The 19,770-nt window shown below is 41.2% G+C and overlaps 1 protein-coding gene across 2 annotated transcripts in view; it reads left to right on the forward strand.

The window, feature by feature from the left end:
* Window positions 1–10,165, forward strand: part of LOC115204593 (globoside alpha-1,3-N-acetylgalactosaminyltransferase 1-like) — a 42,163-nt gene extending 31,998 nt beyond the window's left edge. The window contains exons 7-12 of one of the 2 annotated variants that reach the window (XM_029770258.1): window positions 2,061–2,112; window positions 4,047–4,202; window positions 4,849–4,973; window positions 8,989–9,151; window positions 9,374–9,556; window positions 10,051–10,165. In XM_029770258.1, coding sequence (XP_029626118.1) covers window positions 2,061–2,112; window positions 4,047–4,202; window positions 4,849–4,973; window positions 8,989–9,151; window positions 9,374–9,556; window positions 10,051–10,053 — 682 coding nt within the window. In that variant the 3' untranslated portion in view covers window positions 10,054–10,165. Of the gene's footprint in view, window positions 1–2,060; window positions 2,113–4,046; window positions 4,203–4,848; window positions 4,974–8,988; window positions 9,152–9,373; window positions 9,969–10,050 lie in introns of those variants that run through there. The other variant, XM_029770257.1, reaches the window with a different exon arrangement.
* The last annotated feature ends 9,605 nt before the right edge of the window (window positions 10,166–19,770 follow it).

Genomic DNA, 19,770 nt, shown 5'->3' on the forward strand with positions numbered 1-19,770 from the left:
CCCGAGTCCTATATAGAGAATAGGTTCATGTTTGGGACACGCACTATAACTCTACATGGACTTCATATTTCTGAATAAGGCCATCTCATGTCACAAGCATGCAGTCTGTCTCTAGCTGTGTCTTTTACATACATTTCCCCCTGCAGGCACACTTGCTTGTCCTACCTGAACGTTTCACATTATTTATTATTTACAACCTGAATGTTTCACCTTCTTGTTTTCTCCATGTCTATTTTTTTTATCCATCATTGAAGATGTAGTAACTTTAATCATTTCACATCGATGTACCAGTCAAAAGTTTGGACACACTTACTCATTCAAGGGTTTTTCTTTATTTGTACTATTTTCTACATTGTAGAATAATAGTGACGACATCAAAACTATGAAATAACACATGTGGAATCATGTAGTAACAAAAAAAGTGTTAAACAAATCAAAATATATTTAATATTTTACATTCTTCAAAGTAGCCACCCTTTGCCTTGATGACCGCTTCATGAGGAATGCTTTTCCAACAGTCTTGAAGGAGTTCCCACATATGCTGAGCACTCGTTGGCTGCTTTTCCTTCACTCTGTGGTCCAACTCATCCCAAACCATCTCAATTGGGTTGAGGTCAGGTGATTGTGGAGGCCAGGTCATCTGATGCAGCACTTCATCACTCTCCTTCTCGGTCAAATAGCCCTTACACAGCCTGGAAGTGTGTTGGATCATTGTCCTGTTGAAAAACAAATAACCGTCCCAGTAAGCGCAAACCAGATGGGATGGCGTATCGTTGCGGAATGCTGTGGTAGCCATGCTGGTTAAGTGTGCCTTGAATTCTAAATAAATCACTGACAGTGTCACCAGCAAGCACCCCCACACCATCACTCCTCCTCCTCCATGCTTCACGTTGGGAACCACGCATGCGGAGATCATTCCTTCACCTACTCTGCATCTCACGAAGACATGGCGGTTGGAACCAAAAACCTAAAGTTTGGACTCATAAGACCAAAGGGCAGATTTCCACCGGTCTAATGTCCATTGCTCGTGTTTCTTGGCCCAAGCAAGTCTCTTTCTTATTGGTGTCCTTTAGTAGTGGTTTCCTTGCAGCAATTCGACCATGAAGGCCTGATTCACGCAGTCTCCTCTGAACAGTTGATGTTGAGATGTGTCTGTTTCTTGAACTCTGTGAAACATTTATTTTGGCTGCAATTTCTGAGGCTGGTAACTCTAATGAACTTATCCTCTGCAGCAGAGATAACTCTGGGTCTTCCTTTCCTGTGGCAGTCCTCAAGAGAGCCAGTTTCATCATGGTGTTTGATGGTTTTTGTGACTGCACTTGAAGAAACTTTCAAAGTTTTCCGGATTGACTGACCTTCATGTCTAAGGATCGTCCCTTTTTTCAATTTTCACCTAAATTGACATATCCAAATCTAACTGCCTGTAGCTCAGGACCTGAAGCAAGGATATGCATTTTCTTGATACCATTTGAAAGGAAACACTGAAGTTTGTGGAAATGTGAAGTGAATGTAGGACAATATAACACCATTAGATCTGGTAAAAGATAATACAAAGAAAAAAACATGCGTTTTTTTGTAAAAAAATGTTGTACCGTCTTCCAGCCCAGGCACAATTTAGATTTGGGTCACTAGATGGCAGCAATGTATGGGCAATGCTTTAGACTGACCCAATGAACCATTGTATTTCTGTTCACATTGTTGTATCAAGACTGCCCAAATGTACCTAATTGGTTTATTAATAACTTTTCAAGTTCATAACTGTGCACTTTCCTCAAACAATAGCATGGTTTTATTTCACTGTAATAGCTACTGTATATTGGACAGTGCAGTTAGATTAACAAGAATTTAAGCTTTCTGCCAATATCAGATATGTCTATGTCCTGGGAATGTTTTTTGGTTATTACATGATTACATATGTGTTATTTCATAGTTTGGATGTCTTCATTATTATTCTACAATGTAGAAAATAGTAAAAATAAAGAAAAACCATTAAATGAGTAGGTGTGTCCAAACCTTTGACTGGTTCTGTATATGTTTTTCATCTCTATTCTTCCTTACAGATACACTCGTTTTCTCCGTGACTTCTTAGAGTCAGCTGAGAAGCACTTCATGGTGAGAATCCAGAACTATCTATCAAACGGATTGACTGGTATAATATAAAGAAGGTCCAGGGATAACAATAGTTTGTGTGTGTGTGTGTGTTTTATTTATTTATTTATTTATTTATATATATATTATATATATATATATATATATATATATATATATATATATATATATATATATATATATATATATATATATATATATATATATATATATATATATATATATATATATATATATATTACACACACACACAGTGCTGCTTGAAAGTATGTGAACCCTACAAGGCTGGTCATTATTTAGCTATAAAATATTAAAATAAACATAAAATCCTTATCTAATCCCCAATTCGTAATAAAGACATTCCAAGTAAATGCTTGGCTATTGGGATAAGGTTCTTTTGGTGGTAGGCAGTGTTGGGTTTTCGCCAAACATAGTGGTGTTGATTGTGACCAAAAAGGTCCATTTTGGACTCATCAGTCCAGAGAATGGACTTTCAGAAACCTTCAGGTTTGTCGAGGTGGTCTCTGGCAAAGTTAAGACGGGCAGTTTGGTTATTTTTTGACAGCAGAGGCTTCTTCCTAGCAACACTCCCATGAATGGCATTTCGATTCAGTGTTCTTCGTATTGTTGAACCATGCACAGTTATCTGAGATGCAGCAAGGGAGATGTTATGTTTGGGTTAGCTTTTACCTGATTTATTATTGTTCTTGTGGCACTTGGGGATATTTTGGAAGGGCGTCCACTTCTAGGCCGAGTTACTGTCATGTTAAATGCATTCCATTTGTAAATGATTTGCCTCGCATTGGAATGATGGCACTCATCTTTTTGAGATGATTTTATAGCTTTCTCCAGACTGATGTCCTCTCACTATCCTCGTACTAGTTGAGTATCTGGAGCATCAGCATTTCTGGGTTCGATTACAGGCTCAAAATGGCCAGAAACAAAGACCTTTTTTTCTGAAACTCGTCAGTCTATTCTTGTTCTGAGAAATGAATGCTATTCCATGTGAGAAATTGCCAAGAGACTGAAGATCTCGTACAACGCTGTGTCCTACTCCCTTCACAGAACAGCAGAGTTGCAAAGAAAAAGCCATATCTCAGACTGGCCAATAAAAAGAAAGACGGGCAAAAGAACACAGACACTGGACAGAGCAACTCTGCCTAGAAGGCCGGCATCCCGGAGTCGCCTGTTGACTTTGAGACTGGTGTTTTGCGGGTACTATTTAATGAAGCTGCAAGTTGAGGACTTGTGAGGCATCTTGTTCTCAAACTAGACACTAATGTACTTGTCCTATTGCTCAGTTGTGCACTGGGGCCTCCCACTTTCTATTCAGGTTAGAGCCAGTTTGCGCTGTTACTCAACTAGTCTAAAGAAGGCCAGTTTTATTGCTTCTTTAATCAGAACAACAGTTTTCAGCTGTGCTAACATAATTGCAAAAGGGTTTTCTAATGACCAATTAGCCTTTTAAAATGATAAACTTGGATTAGCTAACACAACGTGCCATTGGAACACAGACGTGATGGTTGCTGATAATGGGCCTCTGTACGCCTATGTAGATATTCCATAAAGAAATCTGCCGTTTCCAGCAACAATAGTCATTTACAACATTAACAATGTCCACACTGTATTTCTGATCAATTTGATGTTATTTTAATGGACAAAAACTTGCATTTCTTTCAAAAACAAGGACATTTCTAAGTGACCACAAACTTCTGAACGTGTGTGTGTGTGTGTGTGTATCATTTAGAAGACAGTTTTAAAAGGAGTAAATCTGGACCCATATTTATAAAGACTGCTGTAGGAGTGATGATGTAGGATTAAATCCTCCTGCCCGTGTGATGTTATTCATTGGTCCAGATTAAATTAAATGTTATTACATTTAAAAGTAACACAATTCATTACAAATTCCATCCAATTTAATTGACATGTGATTCCAGGTGGGGCTGGATGTGCACTACTACGTGTTTACCGACCTGCCCGGCGATGTGCCTAGCAACGTGACTCTTGGTGTCGGCAGGCTGCTCAGCATCGTGAGGGTGCCGAAGTTCGACCGCTGGCAGGAGATATCCCTCCGCCGCATGGAGCTCATCCAGGTCACACTTTATTCATATTATTATTACATTATGAGTTATTTAGTTTATTATTCATGAACTATTCATATTATTAGATTAGTAGTAGTAGTAGTAGTAGTAGTAGTAGTAGTAGTAGTAGTGGTGGTGGTGGTGGTGGTGGTGGTGGTGGTGGTGGTGGTGGTGGTGGTATTTAAGAGCGTTGGGCCAGTAACTGAAAGGTCACTGGTTTGAATCCCCAAGCCGACTACATGAAAAATCTGTCTGTGCCCTTGAGCAAGGCACTTAACCCTAATTGCTCCTGTAAGTCGGTCTGGATAAGTGCATCTGCAAAATTTTATTTTAATAAAAATTTTAACCTTTATTTAACTAGGCATTTAAATGTGAAAATGTAGTAGTAGCTCCCTACAGATGTCCCAACTATCAACAAAATATCAAGTGTTGATAATAGGCAACAGCTTTGTAGAGTTACAGTTAAGAGGATATGCCTACTAGTGCATACTAGTTAGTTTAAATGTTGTTGACAGTAGATTGTATGGACTGTGTATTTATCATTTTAACCCTGCCTGCAAACCAGATTTACATCTGAGGACAATCAACTTTGATTGATTGATTTGTTTGATTGATTGAAGTTCTACTGAACATCCACCAACCATCTATTTGTGAGCAGACTGCCATTGAGGATCACATCCACCGGGAGGCGCACTACATCTTCTGCCTGGATGTAGACATGAGGTTCCATGGCCGTGTGGGGTCCGAGGCGCTGGGGAGACTGGTGGCCGCCATCCACCCCTGGTAATGCTTACTTACCTACATACTTAAAGGGCCAGCGTCCACACCTGTTAATACTTAAACACGTAATAGCTACTTAAAGGGGAAACACATATTTAATCCATTTTAGAATAAGGCTGTAATGTAACTAAATGTGGAAAAAGTCAAGGGGTCTGAATCATTTCCGAATGCACTGTATATACAAAAGTATGTGGACACCCCTTCAAATCATTGGATTCGGCTATTTCAGCCACACTTGTTGCTGACAGGTGTATAAAATAGAGCACACAGCCATGCAATCTCCATAGACAACATTGGCAGTAGAATGGCCTTACTGAAGAGCTCAGTGACTTTCAACGTGGCATCGTCAAAGGATGCCACCTTTCCAACAAGTCAGTTTGTCAAATATCTGCCCTACTAGAACTGCCCCAGTCAACTGTAAATGCTGTTATTGTGAAGTGGAAATGTCTAGGAACAACAACGGCTCAGCCGCAAAGTGGTAGGTCACACAAGCTCACAGAATGGGACAGCCGAGTGCTGAAGCGCGTAGCGCGTTTAAATCGTTTGTCCTCGGTTGCAACACTCACTACTGAGTTCCAAACTGCCTCTGGAAGCAACATCAGCACAAGAACTGTTCTTCGGGAGCTTCATGAAATGGGTTTCCAATGGCCGTGCAGCCACACACAAGCCTAAGATCACCATGCGCAATGCCAAGTGTCAGCTCGAGAGGTGTAAAGCTCGCCGCCATTGGACTCTGGATCAGTGGAAATGCGTTCTCTAGAGTGATGAATCACACGTCACCATCTGGCAGTCCGACACAAAGCGAGGTCCATAATGAAATGGTTTGTCGAGATTGGTGTGGAAGAACTTGACTGGCCTGCACAGACCCCTGACCTCAACCCCATGGAACGCCTTTGGGATGAATTGGAATGCCGACTGCCAGCCAGGACTAATCGCCTAACATCAGTGCCCGACCTCACGAATGCTCTTGTGGCTGAATGGAAGCAAGTCCTCGTAACAATGTTCCAAAATCTAGTGGAAAGCCTTCCCAGAAGAGTGGAGGCTGTTAAGTGGGGAGCAACTGCATATTAATGCCCACGATTTTGGAATGAGATGTTCGATAAAGCAGGTGTCCACGTACGTTTGGTCATGTAGTGTATTTTTTAATTGGTTATAAAAAATAAAACTTGTCCTTTAACTTGAACGTGGCAAAATGTAGATTTACGCCTAAATGGACATCCCCAAAAGTAACTGTTTTTCATAAGATGGCCGTAAACAATAACTAGTAATGCTGCATAGTTCTAGAAAGGTCTGGAACTCACCTTTCTGGTAAACATAATTATAAATTGCATAATACAAATATTATGAAAAATATTCAAATAAAATATATAAACTCATCCTGAAAAAGGGATGTTTCTTTTTTTGCTAATTCGTAAAAATCCAAATAACTTCACAGATCTTCATTGTAAAGGGTTTAAATTCTGTGTCCCATGCTTCCATAAACAATTAATGAACATGCACCTGTGGAACGGTCATTAAGACACTAACAGCTTACAGACGGAAGGTAATTAAGGTCACAGTTATGAAAACTTAGGACACTAAAGAGGCCTTTCTACTGACTCTGAAAACACCAAAAGAAAGATGCCCAGGGTCCCTGCTCATCTGCGTGAACCTGCCTTAGGCATCCTGCAAGGAGGCATGAGGACTGCAGATGTGGCCAGGGCAATAAATTGCAATGTCCGTACTGTGAGACGCCTAAGACAGCGCTACAGGGAGACAGGACGGACAGCTGATCGTCCTCGCAGTGGCAGACCACGTGTAACAACACCTGCACAGGATCGGTACATCCGAGCATCACACCTGCGGGACAGGTACAGGATGGCGGCAACAACTGCCCGAGTTACACCAGGAATGCACAATTTCTCCATCAGTGCTCAGACTGTCCGTAATAGGTTGAGAGAGGCAGGACTGAGGGCTTGTAGGCCTGTTGTAAGGCAGGTCCTCACCAGACATCACCGGCAACAAAGTCGCCTATGGGCACAAACTCACTGTCGCTGGACCAGACAGGACTGGCAAAAAGTGCTTTTCACTGACGAGTCGGGGTTTTGTCTCACCAGGGGTGATGTTCAGATTCGCGTTTATCGTCGAAGGAATGAGTATTACACAGAGGCCTGTACTCTGGAGCGGGATCGATTTGGAGGTGGAGGGTCCATCATGGTCTAGTTTTGTGTGTTGCAGCATCATCTGACTGAGCTTTTTGTCATTTCCTGCAATCTCAACTCTGTGCATTACAGGGAAGACATCCTCCTCCTTCATGTGGTACCCTTCCTGCAGGATCATCCTGACATGACCCTCCAACAAGACAATGCCACCAGCCATACTGCTCGTTCTGTGTGTGATTTCCTGCAAGACAGGAATGTCCGTGTTCTGCCATGGCCAGCGAAGAGCCCGGATCTCAATCCCATTGAGCACGTCTGGGACCTGTTGGATCGGAGGGTGAGGGCTAGGGCCATTCCCCACAGAAATGTCCGGGAACTTGTAGGTGCCTTGGTGGAAGAGTGGGGTTACATCTCACAGCAAGAACTGGAAAATCTGGTGCAGTCCATGAGGAGGAGATGCACTGCAGTACTTAATGCAGCTGTTGGCCACACCAGATATTGACTGTTACTTTTGATTTTAACCCCCCACCCCCTTTGTTCAGGGACACATTATTCTATTTCTGTTAGTCACATGGTGTAACGCCCTGGCCATAGAGGGTTTTTTTGTTCTTTATTTTGGTTAGGCCAGGGTGTTACATGGGTGGGCGTTCTATGTTTATTTTTCTATGTTGGTTTGTTTCTTTGGTTTGGCCGTGTGTGGCGGCTCTCAATCAGGAACAGCTGTAGATCGTTGTTGCTGATTGAGAGTCATACATAGGCAGCCTGTTTTTCCTTTGGGGTTTGTGGGTGATTATTTTCTGTCTAGGTTTGTGTTAATCCTGACAGGACTGTTTGGCTGTTGTTTCTTTTCGTGTTTTGTTTGTAGTGTTCATTCGTTTATTAAAATCCTTTATGATGAACACATCCTCGGCTGCACCTTGGTCTCATTGCGACGACGGTCGTTACACATGGCTGTGGAACTTGTTCAGTTTATGTCTGTTGTTGAATCTTATGTCCATACAAATATTTACACATGTTAAGTTTGCTGAAATAAACACAGTTGACAGTGAGAGGATGTTTTTTTGTTGTTGCTGAGTTTGATTTTCTCTCTATAAAACAAAAGTGGGGAAATGGGGCTTGAAATTACTGAAATGCTTTCTAATTATAGTAACAATCAAATAATAAACAACTTACTAAGGTTTTCTTATAACTGTAAAACAAATATGATCATATTTGGTGACAGTACAAATTAGTCCCCATTTCATATAACTAACGGCATTTTCTACCAAGAGTCCTCTGAGCGACGCAGAAGCACCATTTGAATGTCTGCAGACTCGTGACAACTTCAGCTTTCGTCCCTCTGTGAAAGTGGTTGTGTTTCAATTCTACTAAATTATTTCAGATTTTTTTTCATGTTGAGAGCTCTAAATCCGGCCTATAATTTCACAGCTAGATATAACCACAATTGCTGAATTCGCTAGACTGTCCCGTTTTAATATACAGTCTCCTAGGCTGGGCTCATCGCTCAGAGGCAGTTGAAATCGATTCTTTGTTTGGAAAAGGCCAAAAAATGTGACACGGAGTGGCAACAAGATTTTCCATCTGTTGATACTCTACAGATAGTATGACCATCAAAACATCTGTTGCTAAGCAAGGGTTGAGGCTAGGGTTATGTTTAGGGGGGTTAGGGTTAGGGTTATGTTTAGGGTGAGGGTTAGGGTTATGTTTAGGGTGAGGATTAAGTTCAGAGTTAGGGCTAGTATATAATTAGTTGAAATGTTACTGATAGTACATTCGTAGGTGCTCTACAGACTGTCCAAATAAAGTTTTACCGTGACCTTAGTAAGGGTATGTTCCTGGTTAAATAAAATATCAATACAAAATTGTCTTGTATCTTGCAGGTTCTACATGTACCCCCGGAGCCAGTACCCCTACGAGCGGCGGACTGTCTCCACAGCCTCTGTACCCGAGGACCAGGGAGACTTCTACTACCAGGCCAACATATTCGGAGGAGCGCTGGAGGATGTTCACAGGCTGACCAAGACGTGCAGGGAGCACCTGGAGGTAGGCACTCACACACTCAGGCAGGCAAGCACGCACGCAGGCAGGCAAACGCTCACTCACACCTGACAGACAGTTATGCAGACAGAAAGGCATTCCGACACGCACGCAGGCAGGCAGGCAGGCAGGCACGCAGTCACTCACTCTCTCCCCCTATCTCACTCCTCTGTCCCCACCCCCCTCTTCCTCTTCCTCTTCCTCTCTCCCCCCCCCCCCTCCCTTTAGGTGGATAAGTCTGTGGGTGTGGAGGCTGTGTGGCAGGAGGAGAGTCACCTGAACTGGTACCTGGTGAAGAATAAGCCCACCAAGCTGCTGTCACCTGAATATGTGTGGGACGACGCTAGAGGAGGGAAAGCCAAGGAGATTAAACTGGTCCGCTTCTCCTCTGTCATCAAGAACAAGGCAGAGGTCAGGGAGAACACATGAGATGCAGCCCATGCAAACCCCAGATATCTATAGCTTAAACAGACAGATTTCTATAGCTTTAACAGACAGATTTCTATAGCTTAAACAGACAGATTTTGATCGGGATTTTTTTATTACGCTAATTAGACTTCCGCTGAGGTGATGACAACGACTCTAGAGTTTTAAAGACTCGAGATAACTACATTTAAGCTCGAGTCTTCCTCATCTCTAAGAACTGCCACAACAAAAGAATGATGTTCTAGACAACTGAGTGTGTTGTTGGTGCCCACCCTAACAGCGACATGTTAGCATCCCCTGATCTGTGAAAAGGTTTTACAGTTATGATGTGAAGCCCTTTAATACTTGTATTAAAAAGCGCTATTCAAATAAAGTTTATTATTATTATTATTATTATTAAGTCAGTTGACATTTTATACATTAAATTACATTTATCTTTCTGGCATTTGTGGTCGTCGTGTCTGACATTGTCCAACCAGTAGCGGACCAAGACTGCGTGAAAATGATGTATGGCCAACGGAATTCCGTCCTGATGTTAACGAGGTGAGTATGCATATCAATGGCTTTGTCTTGGGCTGCTCAATGACGAGACTTAGGAGAGCAGTTAACTGTTAGCTAGCTACTCTTTGTCGCTGTAAACGCCGGCAACTCAAGGAGCGTTATTATCCTCTGTGAAATAATCTCTCCTGTTGACTCTGACAGTGTTGAAGCACTTCTGACACCATGTTATGATCTTAGTCAGACATGACTGTACTGCGCAGCAGAGCACGAGCAAATGGCTCGGCTTCAAAATGTTACTGATCAATTTAGTGATGCCCTGCCCGTACCCCGGTTATTGATGAAACAACAGGCACTAACCTGATGTATAGTGTCAGGGTCTGGCAGGGTTGGGTAGCAGAGCTCTAATAGGGAGGGGCCATCTGTATAAAGGTATACCTGTTTCACCTGTGTGCTAAAGTTATGTTCTAGCCATAGAGAATGATAGATAGCTCTAGTGGCCAAAAAGCCATTGTAGCAACGGCAGCGCCATTGAGGGCTCCCACCATGCTTCCGCCATTTTTGAGTAGTCAAATGGAAGGAGATATTCAACGAGCAGCTGTCCACATACTTTTGTGGTGTGAATGGCTTCATTGCCAAAAACTCGAACTATCTCTTTAATACGGAGGAAATTACAGTCATTGGAGCCCATTACAGGATTTTGTCTGTGTAGAAAATTGTTAGGCGGGGTCGTCTAAGTGGTCATTTATGGGATGGAAAAACAGTTTGTGTTAACTTGAACAACTAAAACCAGATAGAAAGCATGCAGAAAATATATTTAACTATATTATGTAATAATACCATCTCTGAGAACTAACAATCAAATAAAAGCTAGACAGTCAGGGAGAATAGAACATTCCAAAAACTGGGTATTCAGGAAACATGCCCATTGCTCAAACATTAGAACAAAATCAGAGGAACACAGCATTAGCCATGACAAAATGCATTGAATTACTGGAAATTAGCTTTAAAACTGCAAAATTGTCTCTTAGCTCCATGCCAAACTGTGTAGTATTTATTGAAATTTGCTTAAAAACTGCAAAATCTTCTCTCAGTTCAATGAAAACATTTGTAGAATTTTTTTTGAAAGTTTGGTTTACAAAATCAAAATGTTATCTACGCAGCCAAGATGCCTTCCAAGTTAATAAATTATGTATCTGTCACATCATGACATCTGTGAGCACACGGGAAGCCCAATTCCAATTGTCCATTTTAAAGTAGTCAATTTTCTTCTTCTACTACTTCTATGAGTTGGTAAACAAACTAAAAGCATCCTTACTGCCACCTGGCGTGTGTTGTTTTGAACAAGTATAAAGCCAAGGTTGGAGATTTACTGCCACCTGGCCTGTGTTGTTTTGAACAAGTATAAAGGCAAGGTTGGAGATTTACTGCCACCTGGCGTGTGTTGTTTTGAACAAGTATAAAGCCAAGGTTGGAGATTTACTGCCACCTGCAGTTATAGGCTTAAAAGTCCAAACACTTAAAAGACACCCTATCCCCTCAGCCCTCAAATTAAGTGGACACTTCTGATGACTTCTGACAAGTATACACTTGCAGGCAAATTCGTCACTCTTTCATCCCGCGATGATTGTGTTTTCAGCCACCGGTAGCGTGTGGGTGCTTTATATGCGCTACAGTCAATTATAAGTGCATGTCTACTTACATTAAATATATCATTATTAATATACGCCTACTGTATGATAGCTAGCAAAGGAATTATCTAAATAACATTAGCCTGTCCAGCAAGAACTTCTGTAGAAGGAAAATGTTTTATTTCTACAATTTCCAAAAGCTAACCAAACAAAAACATCATTACTTTTATGAGACGTGTTTGTGCCGTCATGTGCATTAGTAGCACAATTTCTAATTTATTTATTTTCGTTTTTACTTACACTTGTATGTTGACCCCATATTGACGTTGAGGTTTACATTTTTGGCTGACTTCTTAGTGGATGTACAATCGTTGCAAATTGACTCATGGGGAGTTTCAGGCCCCGGAGTGAACATAATTGTACACTCGCAAAGCCGACTAAAAACGAGGGCTGAGGGGCTTACGTTGCAAACTTCCCTTGCTTGGCTAATCATTTGGACCACCCTCCAAGATGGCGAGGGGGTTCCCCAAGGGCATAAGGCGAGGGCAAGTGGACAAGGGTATATTTTGAGTTTGAACCGCAGCAATAGAATGTTTGAGCATCAAAACCGTAATGTATCATAGGTAAATTGTGACTGACTGATCTACAAATAATAATAATAACGAGTCGGCTACGCTGTCGGCTGAAACGTCGGCTACGCTGTCAGCTGCAATGTCAAACAAGCCCATTAGCTTAGCCCTCCTGATGACCTGGGTGGAATTATGTGATCCTTCCTTAACCAGAGATACTATATTTAATGATGAGATGGTCTTGTCTCCACCCTAAAAATGGGAGTCGTGCCAAAGTATGGGGATTTAGATTTTTATTCAAACTAGTATTTTGAGGATTTATTTTGTAAATGCCTTTTATAGATAGATATATAAAAGTAGAATGAGCTGATCTGCTTTTACACTAGAATTTGGACTATTAGATGTTTTGTTTCCTTTGAAAAAATCATGTAAAAAAGGAATAGTTTCACTATTAAAAAGAGTTCAGTTCGTGTAACAGCGTTGATCTTAAAATGAGGGGCAGACGTAAATGAATCACTAATCACATGAAATAAATATAATCTTCATAAAAAATAACTAGGGCTTTAGAATGATGGTGAAATCCCAGACCTTGGGCAACAGCACTAGGTCTGGGAATCATGTCGGATTTTCGTGGCCAATGTGGAGAGGGTCGTTTTCAGACAGACCACTCTCCCAACAAGCCACGAGTTTTGGGTAGGCGGGTAAGGTGACCAGACATCCCTGATTTCTGGTGACCTTTCCCCGGCTAGAGCTGTACCCCGGAAATGTGCCTGATTAGCACTCAGAAAGAACAAAGCAACTCTGAAGTTAAATTGAGGCTGATTTCAATAATCAAACGCTCTATGCAATCAGAATACCATGTAAAAAATTATGTATTTTCCTGTACCCAGCTGGTTTGCTCCTGCAGTTTCACGGCATGAACAACCATGCCGACAGCCAGAAAGTGTATCCATCCGGAACACATAATGGGCGTGAGAGGGGGAGGGGGGTTTATCCAGGGTCTGAGCTCTGAGTTACCAGAACACATTGAGGGGAAAAAAGTGTCCAACACAACATAACAGCCAAATAGTCTACTATTTATGTTGGTGAAACGGTCAGCACTCTCCAAGGTGCTAATTCATTCAAAGCATTTTAGACTTCACTGCAGTAGGCCCACATGCTTGAGTATAGCTGCTATAGCTGTTTGAATTCCTTATAACCTAATTTTCTAGACATCAATGTACAGCAACATTTTTAAACGACACTGCAGAACACCCGCCATATGCACACATACTCAGCTGTGGATTTACAAGACTCACATTTTATGTAATTTTCAAGACATCAATGTAACAGTAGAACAAATATCACAATATTGGAATATAACTTGAAATAAAATAAATCAATGTAGGCTACAGCAGAACACACATATGAGAATATATAAGCCTCCTGCCTATGTGATAATATCAAGCACATATTCAGATTACAAACTTGTTCTGTGCTGTGAAGGTAAAGAAAAAAAATCCTAATATAAACCTCCCCCAATGAGTCTCCCCATGTAAAGTCAATTTAACTCCTGAGAGTCAACTTCTTGCTCAAAGCCATGAGCGGGCATGTGGCTATGATGTTTAGCCTCCTTCTAAGGCTGTTCTGAAGACTGGCTATAGTATAAAAAAATAATATATTTTATTTCTTAATTTTGAGTGTTAACCTGGGTGTCCTCTTTAGCCTTGTGTACAAGGCTTGCTGCCACCAAAATAGGGCTCGTTGTTTTTTTACGTCTGATGCATAGGATGTTAATTTACTGTACATTCTACCCAGTGTTTTGCCAGTTTAATCCCTCCAGTCATTTCTAGACCCAAATGCCCTACCTATAATTCTGCATGACAAGCAGGGGGTTATACGTTTGCTTGTTTTTGAACTGCAAATTGCACCTGCTCCGAGCATTTTGTTGGTGAATGGACTGCCCCCCTCCCCACCAGCTCCCCGTCTCCCTCTCCCGCTGAGTCTGACTTGCTAGTAGGCCTACTAGCAAGTGGAGGTGGTGTTGTTGACCTGGTGAGATTAGCAGCGCTGCTAGCTAAGGCATCACCATCAGGAACAGTTTGCTCCTCACTCCTCTCCTCCGTCACTGACAGTTCTCTGGCTCGTTCTGGGTTCGATTCACTATCTTTCTCTGGATTTTTGGACTTGAAAAATGTCAAACTCGATTGCCTTTTCTTATCCATTTTTTTTTATTTGGCTTTCCCACGATTCAAATTCAGTAGGGTGACGACTAGACTAGGCTACGTGACGTGGTTACGTAGGGACCGCTTCACTAGCTGACCACCACAACCAAGACCTGTGTCAAGATCAGTTACTTACTCTACCGGCCCACACCATAACCTCTATGTACAACTAAGAGAGCAGGTCTGGAGTCACTGTGGCAGACTGTAGTTTCATGATTGTTTTGGATAACTATGCTAATATTAGCCACAGCCAGTCAGTTGTAAGCTTGTAACGCTAACGACTCGGTGCATGCCAACAACTCACTTTCGAAATACACTAATTGAAAATGTCCTTAGTGAGCTCTATCTAGCTAGCTACTGGAAATGTTAACCCATTCGTAGACTATATATTTAGGTTGGATAGGGCAGTGTGATGGCGATTGCATTGTCCGTGGACCTATTGGGGCGGCAGGTAGCCTACTGGTTAGAGCGTTGGACTAGTAACCAAAAGGTTGCAAGATCAAATCCCGAGCTGACAAGGTAATAATCTGTCACGCTGCCCCTGAAAAAGGCAGTTAACCCACTGTTCCTAGGCTGTCATTGAAAATAAGAATTTGTTCTTAACTCACTTGCCTAGTTAAATAAAGGCAAAATAAAAAATATCAGAGTTCAGGATTGCAGTTCAAGCAGACAGCAAGCAACTGTTATAGTAAAATAACTTTCATGTTTCTAAGTACGAGGGTCACCGGCATCATCTCATCTCTTGTTTCATGATGGGCATATGCCCAGCTAGCCCATTTGGTTCCCTAGAAGTTGTGGGAATGTACGTTTTTGGTTCTGGGAACAAAAAGTTTTTTATGTGAAAATATTTGCACCTGTTCTGGAAACGTTAAATTTTAGGAAGATTCTGAGAACGTTTTATGGTTCCTTGAACATTTTCCTGGGAGGTTTTATTAACGTTCTGAGAACATGTTTCAATTAGACTTTTAGTAAAACTGCTAGCGTAGTTTGGGTTAACTATTTTGAACTCAAAGCACAGATAGGACACATGGAAATTAATTTGCTTAAGCATTAATAATTTAAACACATTACTTTTTTATTGTGGCATGGCATCGGTGAGAGTCAAACCTATGATCTTCTGTCCTCTAGCCATGGAATTAGTCCACTGCGCCACCAAGATGGCGCTAGCATACTGTGTTTTGTGAACTCATGCAAAGCTGTTCATTATAGGATATTCAAACAGATCCTGTTTCAAAGGAAACAAGAACTCATATAGATCAGGTGTGGCCAATTAGTGGGTGCAGCCAACACAACTGAACACACTTAACAAGATTGCTGATAGAGATAGTTTAGTTGATCCCGAGAAGAACAGATGTATATGTTTTTAAATAACGTTCTTAGAACGTTCTTTGAACATTACTAAAGTTTTTTGTGGTTATGCTGAAGTACTGTAATTCCCACAGAAGTAGGTTGTTTCTTAACATTCTTGGAACTATTTGAAAACATTCCCAAAGTCAAACCAGTTGGATAACGTTCCGAGAACATTACCAAAACATTACCAAAATGGAAATGAAATATAACCATCTTTGAACTTTTCTGAAACGTTCAGTTAAAGTAATGAAAAACAAAAAAAACATTCTCATGCTGAGAATGTTCCAAAACCAAGCAACTATCCTGCATCATGCCTAGAAAGTTGTGTTGTATGCAAAATAACCATAGGACAACCATGCTCTCACCAAGCTCTAAGAAACAAACGGTTCTCAGAACGTTATGTGCTAGCTGGGTGGACGCATGTGAAAGGGGTAATAACAGGAGCTGGCTAAAATAATGTACATAAGCCTACATAGATTAAAAGAGATGTCCGTTCACTCTTTTGCTGCTCACAAACTTGATCTTTTTAATAGCGCTTTGGTGATTTTAAGATTAATTTCAGAGCAGGCTCATGAGCCAAAGCCTTTATTGATAGGCTTGGCTACTATTACTTCAGAAATTTCTATCACTTCAGAAATGCAAAACATAAACAGCCTTCATTGAGGGGAGGGGAGGCTATGCATGATTTTGTTTTTTTACGTTTCTAAATACAAGGGTTACTGGCACATAAAGCATATCTCCTCTTGTTCTATGAGCATATGGGCAATGTGCATTACGTCTGGATTGTTTGTGTTTCCACTCTCAAATTCCATGCCATTGCCAACCACATTACCGCTTAGACCTGCTTGTCGTTGTTCTTAAATCTTAAAACTGACTCCGCCAACAAGGACATTGAGGTTAAAGAATGTGTGCTTTATCAATTTACCTGATTTCACTAACCGTTACTTTGGACAAAATCAAGAAGTCAATATTCTTGTAATGCTTTCTGTATAAAAAAACTTAAATTACAGCTCAATTTGAGCAAATTCTGAATTTGAGATTAACCTTGATTAATCACAGCAAATCCTGTGATTAACCTGTTATATTGAGATGTATAAACTTGGCGCATGCCATACATATGCATGTTCCCAGTTAAAAGTCACTCATCGGCCTCCTGAGTGGCGTAGCGGTCTGAGGTGTCACTACAGACCCGGGTTTGATCCCGTGCTGTATCACAACTGGCCGTGATCGGGTGCACAATTGGCCCAGCGTCATCAGGGTTAGAGGGGGGAAGGCCGGGGGCTTTACTTGGCCGGGAGCCTGCAGGCTGACCCTGGTCGTCAGTTATCTTCTATGGGCTACGTGGGACGCTAACCTTTAAACCTCACAGGCAGTGAAATATCAGGGCAGCAAATTCAAAAACAACAACATGTCATAAATCAAGTTTCTCAAACATACAACTATTTTATACCATTTTAAAGACACACTTCTCCTTGATGTAACCACATTGTCCGATTTCAAAAACGCTTTACAGCGAAAGCAAAACATTAGATTTTGTTAGGAGAGTACATAGACAAAAATAATCACTCAGCCATTTTCCAAGCAAGGACATGTGTCAATAAAACCCAAAACACAGCTAAATGAAGCACTAACCTTTGACGATCTTCATCAGATGACACTCCTAGGACATTTATGTTACACAATACATGTATGTTTTGTTCGATAAAGTTCATATTTATATCCAAAAACAGCATTTTACATTGGCACGTGATGTTCAGAAAATGTATTCCCACCAAAACCCCCGGTAAATGTGCACATCAATTTACAAAAATACTCCTCATAAACATTGACAATATATAACAATTATTTAAAGAATTATAGATAGACTACTCCTGGATGCAACCGCTTTGTCAGATTTTAAAATAGCTTTACGGAGAAAGCACATTTTTCAATATTCTGAGTACATAGCTCAGCCATCACAGAGAGCTACACAGACACCTGCCAAGTTCGGGGCAACCTAAACTCAGAATTAGTATTAGAAATATTCTCTTACCTTTGCTGATCTTCGTCAGAATGCACTCCCAGGACTGCTACTTCCACAATAAATGTTGTTTTTGTTCGAAATAATACATATTTATGTCCAAATACCTCCATTTTGTTTGTGTGTTCAGAGCACTATCCAAAGGCATAACGCGCGAGCGCGGTACCAGAGACGAAAAGTCAAAATGTTCCATTACCGTACTTAGAAGCATGTCAAACGCTGTTTAAAATCAATCTTTATGGTATTTTTAACGTAAAATTGCGATAATATTCCAACCGGCCAATAGCGTATTCATTCAAGGAGAAAAAGAAGGAACGGCACGCTCGCGTGACCGCGCCTATCCAATCCCTTTGTCCACAGGCAGTTCACTCAGTAACTGAGCTCCTATTATCTGCCCAGTAACAGGAGAAGGCTGAAAAAACTTTCTGAAGACTTTTGACAGCCAATGGAAGCCTGAGGAAGTGCAGCGTAACCCCACAGATACTATAGTTTCGAAAGGGACTAGAAAGAAGAACTACAATTCTCAGATCCTCCACTTCCTGGTTGACTTTGTCTCAGGTTTTTTCCTGCCATATGAGTTCTGTTATACTCACAGACACCATTCAAACAGTTTTAGAAACTTTAGAGTGTTTTCTATCCAAATCTACTAATAATATGCATATTCTCGTTTCTGGGCCAGAGTAGTAACCTGTTTAAATTGGGTACGTTTTTCATCCGGCCGTGAAAATACTGCCCCCTAGCCCAGACAGGCTAAACGGTATTTCATCCGACAAATTGGTGTGGCTGGCTTCCTGATTAAGCGGGCCGGTGTTAAGAAGCACGGTTTGGCAGGTGATGTTCTGGAGGATTCATGACTTGACCAACGCCTCTCGAGCCCGTTGTGGATGAAGGTGAATTCATCTCCCAGTGTCTGGTGGAAAGCAGACTGTACCAGATTTTGCTTTACGATTTTGCCTGTGCTCCGTTTCTTTTTTATCCTGAAAAACTTCCCAGTCCTTAATAATTACAAGCATACTCATAACATGATGCAGCTCTTTCTATGCTTGAAAATATGGCGAGTGGTACTCAGTAATATGTTCTATTGGATTTGCCCCAAACATAACACTTTGTATTCAGGAAATAAAGTTAATCACTGCCACATTTTATGCAGTATTACTTTAGTGCCTTATTGCAAACAGTATTTGGAATATTTTTTATTCTTTACAGGCTTCCTTCTTTTCACTGTGTCAATTAGGTTAGTGCTATACACCAATTGGCAACACCCACTCCTCACAGGTGTAAACACTAGTTGCTGAATTGTTCACTTAGAAATCAGAGCTTTAGCACTATAAAAGGCCACAGATGAGCTCTCCTGTTTTTTGTTACTTCCGACAGAGATGGCCGCCTCGCTTCGCGTTCCTAGGAATCTATGCAGTATTTTTTTTTTTTTAATGTATTTCTTACACAAGCATTTTGCTACACTCGCATTAACATCTGCTAACTATGTGTATGTGACAAATAAAATTTGATTTGGAATTTATTGTAGAGTAACTACAATGTTGTTGAGCAGTCCTCAGTTATGTCCTATCACACCCATTAAACTCTAACTGTTTTAAAGTCCACATTGGCCTCATGAGTAAATCCTTGAGTGGTTTACTTCCTCTCTGACAACAGAGTTAGGAAGGTCACCTGTATCCTTGTAGTGACTGTGTGTATTGATACACCATCCAAAGTGTCATTAATAACTTCACCATGTTCAGAGGGATATTCAATGTCTGCTTTTTTTACCCATCAACCAATCGGTGCCCTTCTTTGTGAGGCATTGGAAACCCTCCCTGGTCCTTGTGGTTAAATCTGTGTTTGAAATTCACTGCTCGGCTGAGGGACCTGTCACGGGTGTAGAGAGGAGTAGGCAGGAGGCAGTCGCAGGTTTAGAACTACTGAATAT

This window comes from Salmo trutta, chromosome 12 (genome assembly GCF_901001165.1).
Source record: "Salmo trutta chromosome 12, fSalTru1.1, whole genome shotgun sequence".
Taxonomy (NCBI): domain Eukaryota; kingdom Metazoa; phylum Chordata; class Actinopteri; order Salmoniformes; family Salmonidae; genus Salmo; species Salmo trutta.